At 41.6% G+C, this 10,457-nt stretch overlaps 1 protein-coding gene across 1 annotated transcript; it reads left to right on the forward strand.

Moving 5' to 3' along the window:
- Nucleotides 1-911: 911 nt before the first annotated feature.
- On the forward strand, nt 912-9,772 carry CD28 (CD28 molecule). Its single transcript, XM_054505883.1, has 5 exons — nt 912-924; nt 2,029-2,082; nt 2,619-2,975; nt 3,217-3,341; nt 9,333-9,772. Exons 1-5 carry the CDS (start codon nt 912-914, stop codon nt 9,459-9,461), a joined length of 678 nt encoding a protein of 225 aa, XP_054361858.1. The 3' UTR covers nt 9,462-9,772.
- The last annotated feature ends 685 nt before the right edge of the window (nt 9,773-10,457 follow it).

Genomic DNA, 10,457 nt, shown 5'->3' on the forward strand with positions numbered 1-10,457 from the left:
AATATGTAAAGAACTCTGATAATTCAACAATAAAAAGGCAACCCAGTTAAGTGGGCAAATGATCTGAATACACATTTCTCTAAAAAGGATAGACAAATGCTTAAAAAACACGTAGAAAATGCTCCACATCATCAGTCATTCGAGAAATGCGTATCAAACAACAATAAGATACTGTTTCATATCCACCAGAATGGCTATAGTAACAAAAGTGAACAATAACAAGTGTTGGCAAGGAGGTGGAGAAATCAGAATCCTCAGATACTGCTGGTAGGAATGTAAAATAGTGCAGTTGCTTTGGAAAACAGTTTGTCAGCTCCTCAAAAAGTTAAACTGAGTTACCATATAACCTAGCAATTCCACTCCAGGTATACACCCAAGAGAACTGAAAACATATGTCCACACAAAAATGTGCACATCAATGTTCATAGCAGCAGTATTCATAATAGCAAAAAAGTGAAAGCAAGTGATGAATGGAAAAACAAAATGCGTATATACATACAACAAGGTATTATTTGGCCATGGAAAGGAATGAAGTTCTGATACATTTCACAACAGAGATGAACCTTGAAATCATGATGCTAAGTGAAAGAAGCCAGACAAAAAAGGCCATATATTGTATGAGCCCATTTATATGAAATGCCCAGAATAGACAAATCCACAGAGACAGAAAACAGTTCAGTGGTTGCCAGGAGCTAGAGGGAAGGAGGAATGAGGAGTGGTTGCTAATGGGTATGGGATTTCTGTTTGGGGGCAATAAAAATACAATATTCTGGAATTGGAGAGTGGCCATCCATTTGCAATTTGTGAATTTAATAAAAAACCACTGCCAGAGGGAAGGAAGGTGGGGGGGATGGGCAAGATGGGTGAAAGGGGGTGGGAGATACAGCTTCCACTTGTGAAATGAGTAAGACATGGGAATGAATGGTACGGCATAGAGAATACAGTCAATGGTATTGTAACATGGTTGTGTGGTGACAGATGGTAGCTACACAGTGGTGAGCATAGCATAACTATAAAGTTGTTGAATCCCTATGTGGTACATTGTGTGTCAACTATACTCAAAGAGAACAAAATAAAGCCCAACCACTGAATTGTATACTTTAAAAGGGTGAACTTAAAAGAAAAGAGTGGCTTTATGGCACATGAATTATATTTCAATAAGTTGTGTAAAAAAATGAGAAGAAACAATACAAATCCCTTCTCCAATCCAGCATAGACTAATTAAATCAGAATTTCTGGAAATGGGACCTGGACATAGGTTTTTTGTTTTTTTTTTAAGTTCTTGATGTACAGCCAGAGTTGAGAACAATGCAGGTGACAAAAAACTGCTAGTAACTTAGTTCTATGCATCTTCCTTTTTCCCAAAGCAAAAACAAAACACCTGACACTTGAATGCAAATCCAGGTTAAATTGGAGCTTTTATTTTAATAGATTTTTATTTTATTTGGCTCTTCAGTATGGGTGTTGCTTCAAAAAACCTTTTTTAAAAAGATGCAAATAGGTAGACAATTATTAGCATAACCCAAAATAACAGCAATTTTTTTTTTTTGGTCTGTATTAAATTTTGAGTCAGAGACACAAAGCCATTCATTGTTTTCGAGAAATTCGTTGTTTTAGAGTAAAGGAAAATTTAGAGAAATTTGCGAAGTTGATTCTTAGTGGGTAAGTGGTCTATTTCTCAGGTGGTTTTAGTTTACTTGGGTTTTTAGTCGTAGCTTTACTCACCATCTATTCAGCGATTTTAGACAAATCATCTAATATTTCTGGGCCTCATACAGTCATTTTAAAAAAAGGAATATATTGTCACGTGCCAGGCAATGGGGATACAGTGGTAAAAAAGATGGAATAGATGTGTTCTCTTCCTCGTGTAGGTTATAATACCTAGCTTCAGGTTCTTTGCTTTAAAAGTGAAGAGACTGAACTAGGTGGTCTCCAGATTCTTTGATCATTTACTGGAATAGCATAGAGGTAGAGAAATGGAATAGAGGCAGAGCTCTTGTACACCTCTTCCATCTCCTGTGATTTAAGGTAATGATTATGTGAAGTGCTTGAGAAGGCTCCTCTCAGAATTTGCTATGGAAGGTAAGTTCAACTCTTGGGGTTATGTCTTCTCTTACTTTTTATCCTACTCTTGCAATGGTCAACAAACAAAGTCCAAATGTTTCAAAACATTTTAATTCCTTCACAAAAGCCTGTATCACAACTTAAAGCCAGATCTATTTGTGTATCCATGTCAGGTGTTAAAAAGCCATTTCCAAGGATCCCACTCAATCAAGAAGATACACAATTATGCACGATTAACATCTTTGGAATCTTAGCACAGATTCAAAAATTCCAGATGCATAGCTGTGGTGCTCAGTGCCAAGAGAAGGCCACATTCTGCCCTCCAAGTGAAAACACGCTCCAGCGTTTCATTCAAAGGAGGATGAAAATAATATCAAAATGCAAACTTTTAAAGTCTCAGTATAATTATCTTCCAAAGAGCTCCTGCATCTTCATCTGCCAAGAGAAAGCCTTTGCTGGAGATCTGTTTATTTTGTTAATTAATTTGTCTTGATTTCAGGAAAAAAAAAAGTCCTCACGCCCTTGTTCTAAGCAAATGATTTTTCCTTCTTCAGAAAACAAGATTTTGGTGAAGCAGTTGCCCAGGCTTGTGGTATACAACAATGAGGTCAACCTGAGCTGCAAGTATACCCACAACCTCTTCTCAAAGGAGTTCCGGGCATCCCTTTATAAGGGAGTAGATAGTGCTGTGGAAGTCTGTGTTGTGAATGGAAATTACTCTCATCAGCCTCAGTTCTACTCAAGTACAGGATTCGATTGTGATGGGAAGTTGGGCAACGAAACAGTGACATTCTACCTCCGGAAGTTGTTTGTTAACCAAACGGATATTTACTTCTGCAAAATTGAGGTCATGTATCCACCTCCTTACATAGACAATGAGAAGAGCAATGGGACCATTATCCATGTGAAAGGTAACACACAACTCTACCAGTGCACTGCTCTAAAGTAATGGTTTTCAATGGCAGTCTTGAAAACTAGGTCATGATCAGTGGTGGGGTTGGATAAATCCCAGAGAGGAAGTCTACACATTCTACACTAGTGATATTTTGCATATTTTGATCCCTTTCCCATTCTTCTATAATGTTCAGAAGGAAAGAAATGTGCTCAAGTGCCACTTCCATGTTGGTTAACCCGCTCTGTTCTATTTTTCAGAGAAACATCTTTGTCCAGCGCAGCCGGCTCCTGAATCTTCTAAGCCATTTTGGGTACTGGTGGTGGTCGGTGGAGTCCTAGTTTTCTATAACTTGCTAGTAACAGTGGCTCTTTGTGCTTGCTGGGTAAGAGAAGCAACACTGCTTTTGTGTAACTTTTCCACTGCACGTGTAATCTGAACATGTTCAAGAATTTTGCCCATGTGGTTCATTTTCTGTTTAACATGTGGTTGTTATTATTATTGCTGTCATTTCCCTGCTAGGTTTGGGTAGGTTCTCTTTTAGCCTGTTCAACTTTATCTGAGATGAAAATCTAATGTGAATTCAATTTTCCAGACGGCACTAATTAGGTGGCCAGGCAGAATAAGAAGCTAAATGGGTAAATTGGGGGTGGGGTAGGGGGTGGGAGTCTTAGGGCCAGTTACTTTTATTCTTCCCCTTTTGCAATATCATAATGATGTATAAAATAGTTTTAATATAGGGGCGCCTGGGTGGCTCAGTTGGTTGGGCGACTGCTTTCGGCTCAGGTCGTGGTCCTGGAGTCCCGGGATCGAGTCCTGCATCGGGCTCCCTGCTCGGTAGGGAGTCTGCTTCTCCCTCTGGCCCTCCCCCATCTCATGCTCTCTCTCTATCTCATTCTCTCTCTCAAATAAATAAAATCTAAAAAAAAATAGTTTTAATATATACATATGTATAAAAATCTAAGCAACTTGGGAATCTAGGCACTGAAACCAATGAACAATTTTGGTTCAGGGTCAAAAATTGTGAGAAATTTGGCTACTGAAATTATGCATTCAAACCTAGCAAAGAAACTAGGTCTGTTTATCTGAGTCATATTTTTATCTCCTCTGAAGCAGTTGAATTTTGTGAGGCCAAGTGTGGTTGCTGTCATTATGAAACCATAATGGGAGTTAGACTTTTCTGAGCTCTCAGCACTGAATTAGAGTTTACCAATTTGTGCAAATGTTCATGTCATGAACCTGGCGTATTTTTCTTTACCTTCTTCAAAGCTGAAATTTTGAACCATCTTGATGACCATATCCACTGTTAAGATGGTACTCCCTTGCCAACGATCTTTCCCTTACTCAGAAATCTCCCTTTCTCATGTACACGGTGTGAGACAGAATATCTCCTGCATTGATTCCGTGCTGTCTTTGAATTTTTTACTATAAGTTAGATGCATGTATGAGTCATTTCTTCAATAAGAAATGTATGCTCCTCAAGGATAAAGGACCATTTCTCTTGATATTCACCATCCATCTGGTATTAAGCATATTTAATTCTTAATGAGTGCTTATCAAATTGATGAATCGATAACCCTCATAAAGGCCAAACTAAGGACTTAAATGAACATATCTTTAAGGCATATTCTTTTTTTTTTTTTCTTAAAGATTTTATTTATTTGACAGAGAGAGACAGCGAGAGCAGGAACACAAGCAGAGGGAGTGGGAGAGGGAGAAGCAGGCTTCCCCCTGAGCAGGGAGCCTGACGTGGGACTCGATCCCAGGACCCTGGGATCATGACCTGAGCCGAAGGCAGCCGCTTAACAAGGCGCCCTTTAAGGCATATTCTACATGTTTAACTAAGCCATATATGGGTCAGTGATTTCTGGAACCCACACCAGGTGAAACTGTCCTTTTTACTAAAGACCTGGTGCTGGGGTGGGGGGGTAGAGGTGAGGAGGGCATCCTTGGGTTCACAGTCATGTAAATGACAGATCCAGCCTGGGATTCTTTTATTTTACTTTTTTAGAAGATTTATTTATTTGAGAGAGAAAGAGCGTGACTGTGCAAGTGCGGGGAGGGGCAGAGGGAGAGAATCCTCAAGCAGACTCCCTGCTGAGCACCGGAGATGGGGCTCGATCTCATGACCCATGAGATCATGACCTGAACTGACACCAAGAGTCCGATGCTTAACTGACTGAGGCATCCAGGTGTCCTGCCTGAGATCCTTTTAAACTCTGTTGGCCTATTTCCAAAGTTTGCCTCTCGATCTTTCCCCACATGCTTCTAACATTTTGGAAGACTCTAGGGGCAGATAGACATTTGTTAGGCTGCCTGTTGCCTAATCTGTCCCTTCTGTAGGGTAGGGAACAAAGTGGCTGTTTATTCCTGGAAATCTTTTATACTAGATAGCAACTTGATATTTACCTGTCTTGCCTCTTCCAAGTTGCTCAACCTTGGGAGCCTTTTATGTAGAGAAATATTGCTTAAATTCTTCCTCTGATGTCAGTTGAGTCCCTCATCTTTCTGGATCTTGGGGTCTTCACACAAGATACCTTCCCACTTTGAACCTCTGTGGTGTTTGCCAGTGATTTTAGAATTTAGAATCTTAGTCCTTATTTTTATCCCTTGGGAATTTCAACTTCTTAATCTAAAATATAGGTGTGGTGGCTTTATGGGTCCACTTCCAGGACAGGGGCTCCCTTGTAATATGCTGACCTAGGGCAGTGTAATTTACCAGCTTTCCAGGAATTCATTTGGGGAAAAGTACTTTAACTTTCAGTGGCCAGAAGGGTACTGCTCATCATTTAAAACTTATTGTAAATACACATTAGAATATCAGTTACTATAATCAGGCACTAATTTGCTCAGTGATGGGAATCACCCAGAGAACAAAAGCCACTTCTCATTTTCAGTGAATTTAAACAGTTCACTTTCAACTTGGAAACATCATAGATACCATGGGTTTTTCTTTGGTAGTACTACTTGCTTTGTCTTGAGAAAACTTAACTTTGGTCTTACTCTGTTTCGTAAGTTCCCTGTGAATTAGGAAGAGCCAGTGGTTGGCATGATCTTATCTTCTGTGGCCTCTTATAGTCAATTAGGTTGTCCAATAAGAACCCTTTGGTTTGCATCTCAACCTAGGTCTTTGTACTCTCTGCCCAAAAGGGTGTGAAATAAATATATGTCTATATTTCATAAGATAACATCACATTTTTCCCCTTGGCTCATCTTTTCTTGCTGCTATTACTGTTTAAGCCACCAGCACCTTGTTGAGCAAGGCAGCCAGGCCATTAGGGATCCCTAGAGGTTAGCCATTTCCTGGGTGCTATTCCGGGAGCCTATTTTTGGCTGGTCAGCACTATGCCTTGGTGTGAGCTGTTGTTCTCCGGAACTCCCTGAGGGCTTATGATGAGCTACCACAGGCGGTTGTAGGCTGAGTGGGTTCCTGGGAACAGCTGCACATTCTAGCCCAGCTTTTGACCTGTTGCTGGCATTTGAATAAATAAAGGGCTCCCCTGTGCCAGGCTGCTGCCGAACAGCACCTGTTACTGTCACTCAATCCTCCACTCACTCAGCTGAGCTGGTAAACCTATTCTCTTTCTTAGTCTAAAGGAGCCTTTCCGAAAACACGATCTTCTCCACTATCAGTCACAATGTGGGGACCGTGGACAGTGTGTGGATAGGTGGTCTCTGCCTTTAAATTCAGTGTGCTCTTGAAGACTGTGCCTTGAAGTGAATTGTGACTTGTTGCTGCTTCCAGGAAACAGGCGGGTGAGGGTGGGGGTGGAGGAAGGGATCTTTAGCAGACATAGCAGAATGGGGAAGGGGCAGAATAGAGGACCCAGTCACACAGACACATAAGGCGAGTCCTCTCCACACACATAGGCAGGTGCACACGGACACTGTGGGTTCTGGGTTGTGTTCCTAGCCGTGCATGTGTCATTTGCATCCCACTGTTGGGTTTACAGCTTAGTGGACTAAATCCACCATCTGAAAACACCATGAGGGGAAGCATGGGAGCTGAATGAGCAGATCTTTCAGAGTCTTTGGGCAACCCGGAGAGCCTCAGACCCAAGACATCTTCATTATTGGGGCTTCTCTACCAGCTATAGTTGTATTTCGGTGTCTGGAGGCAAAGACTGCCATTTGGGAGTCCGGCAAGGGAAGTCCTCAGAGCTGGAGTAAGTACTAAAATGCTTGCCAGGTATCAGCAGCAGCTTTCCACATTTATTTGGGGGCAGAAGTTTCTCCTGCCCTGGCATAACCCCGTGCCCAAGAGAACTCTAGTCCTTATTTATAGAAAGGATGTAGAGCCACGATGTTTGAAGAGAAACTTCCCTCACCCACTGTGTTTCCATGGCTACCTCTCTTGAATGAATCTCCCAGTTATGTCTGTTTAATGCTGTCCTCTTCTTAGTTTCAGCTGGATTATCCATCCATCATTCAAATCCCAAATGACCAAAGCTGAATTTGTAACCTTCTCTTACAAATCTACTTCTCCTACTGTCCTGCCTTATATCTATGTATGGAACAGCCTCCTTCCAGTCTCCCAGGCTCAAATTATCGGTCATCTCTGGGGATGAGCAAGAAGGGAGGGTCAAGCAATCCAACAATATTCATTCTAAATTTGGTCCCATATTTTTTATCCATTACTTCCTTTTCATTCCATTCCTTTTCATGATCAGACTTCTTAGATCAGGATTTCTCAGTCTTGGCACTATTGAGATTTTGGGCTGGGTAGGTCTTTGTTGATGGGGACTGCCCTGTGCACCATAGGGTGTTTAGCAGCATCTCTGGCCTCTACCCACTAGATGCCATAACATTCTTCCCAGTTGTGACAACACAAAATGCCTTCAGACATTGTCAAATATCCCCTGGGACAAGGGAAAGGGAGCTGGTGGGGTCAAGGAGGAGACTTAGGAAGTCTTGGGCAACTGTATATATGGCAGTGGCACTCACTGAAATAGAAACACCGGGAGAGGACCAGACTTCAGGGGAGGATCTGAGTTTCGTTTTGGACATGTTGAGTTTGAAGTACCTTTGAGGTCTCATCCAGAGGTATAAATTTGGGTGAATAGGTGGTAATTGAAGCTGCAAATGGGGATGAGTTTGCCTAGAGAGAATGGAGTGAATAGAGGAGAAGGCCTGTGAGGAGCTCTAACACTGAATGGCTACTTAGAGAAGGGTGAGCTTGCAAAGGAGGCAGTGAAGGAGTAGCCAGAAAGGTAGGATGAAAACCAGTATGGTACCATCTCACGGAAGGCAAAGTGGAAGAGTGTCTCAAAAAGGCAAGAGTAATCATTAATAGAGAATGCTGCCGAGAATTCAAAAGATGAAGACTGAAAACACGTTAGTTGGATTTAGTAATGTGGAGGCCAGTGTTTTTCAAGCCTTTCTTTAACACTTGCTCATGTTCATTTGACAAGGAAGGTGTGAAGGGCTCAGGGAGGAGTGCATGAAAATAAAGCCAGGGCAAAAGTCACCTGCTCACTTACCTGTTCAAGGGTTCATGTCATTCACATGGCATGTATCTACTTATGCATCAGGCCAAGTGTCAAGAAATAGACATTTTTTTTTTCTTCATAAAGGGAATTCTGAATTCAGAAACCTGGGTAGCTATTTTTTAGAATTTTTATGGGTCTTTTATCAAACATGTAAAATTTACCATCACATTGGTTCAGGAAAGATGCTCCTAAACTCCAGTCAAAACTATGCTAAGATTCATGGTGCGTGTAACTCTTGCTCTGGGTTTAGTATTGTCCCTACTTCCCTCACCCCTAATAGAAATTCATCCAGAAGGAGCTGAATCTCAGGAACAGAGACTGAGTGACACTATTGTCTTTATGGAAACGTACGTACACATCAGAGAATACGAATGTAACTAGTTGTCTTGAAGTATACCTCTCCACTAATTTGGACTCCAGAGCTAGGAATTTACGATTATTTCAGACTCTAGAGGGGTGAAAGTCCTCTTGGATTAATGATGGAAAAATGGCTTGTTAAGCAAATGACAGATGTAAGAAGATTGCAGTGGGGATGCTTAACCTTTTCAAAGGAGGAAGGGCCTTCAAGAGTATTTACATATCAACAGTGGATATGTTAATTAGATAACACTTTTGGAATTCAAATGACTGCATTGAGGGTAATATGGGTACATTATCTAAAATACTTTCTTTGATTCAGATTTTGCATGTTAATTTAGAAGAGTTCCGAGTAGTTAGGTTTAATTAGGCACTATCCAGGTCCAAGGTACTCAATGAATTCAGGTGTATCCAGCTTCATTTGACAGTCTATGTTCTGAGTAGTTGCTCCCCCAAGTCTTAGAACTCCTCCCACTATATGTCCCTCTGTTCCCTGACCCCCTTCACAGTGACACTTCTCTTTTCTGCAGATGAAGAGTAAGAGGAGCAGGATCCTTCAGAGTGACTACATGAACATGACCCCTCGGAGGCCCGGGCCCGCCCGAAGGCACTACCAGCCCTATGCCCCAGCTCGCGACTTTGCAGCATACCGCTCCTGACACGGACGCCTATCCAGATGCGAGCCGGCTGGCAGCTCTTCACCTGCCCAACACAACTGCTCTGGATAGGAAAAACCCGCCTCGTCTTCAGCCGGCCACGGGCTCCTTTTATGGGCTCTTACTAAGCTCCCATGCCAATTTTTCTTGAATGACTAGACCAAATAACATTATTTTGAGACTCTGAAGTGTAGTTAAAGAATATTACTGTGGCAGGCTCTATCTTGTCGTGCCATGACCCAAATTCCAACTTGCCATGTATTTATTGACTTAAGAGGTTGCAGTAGAAAAAAAAAAGCCGTGGATTCTGTTAACCTTGAAATCTGCTTTCTATTTCACTCCTTTCTCACTCACCTGAACATTGTGGTCAAGTGAAGTGTGATATGGAAGGACTCTTTAGATGCAGAAGAAAGGCTAGAAACTTATTCCTTTTGGTTAAATGGGGGTTAGGGTAGGAATAGGTTAGAGTGGGGGACAGGGGAGGGAGACTTACACATTTGAACAATCATTAAAACACTGTCTCTCATTCATGAAATGAGCCACTTAGTTCCTATTTAATACTGTTTTAGTTTAGAAAGATATAGACATTGTTTTTTTTTTTTTAAGAACTCTGGTCATATTTAGTCATTTTGACCAATGGAATTCCTTCGAAGCATTTTGAGGCAAACAGTCTCGCTCTCCTTACTCCTTGTGATGGGAATTCAATGTAGTATTCACAGTATAATTTGAAAAGAATAAAATAGTCCTCCCATACCAAGGATGTGTCAGGAAATGAAGGGTTACTTCTTTGGCAGATCATTCCAGTCAAATCATATAGGGGGCTTCTCTGTTCCCTCTATTTCAGGTTTGGCTGGTTGGTCTCTTTGTTGTCCGTGTGGACACTGAAAGCGCATCCAGAGCAGTGATGATACTGTGAAAATGGGGTGTGGGTGTTCATGAGGGCATGGGGATGAGTCCCAAGAAACTTCTTCTGGAGGAGGAGAATAGAAGGGAAACATG

This window comes from Mirounga angustirostris, unplaced genomic scaffold, assembly GCF_029215605.1.
Source record: "Mirounga angustirostris isolate CCGP_5_RB_7025 unplaced genomic scaffold, mMirAng1.0.hap1 SCAF_3, whole genome shotgun sequence".
NCBI lineage: Eukaryota > Metazoa > Chordata > Mammalia > Carnivora > Phocidae > Mirounga > Mirounga angustirostris.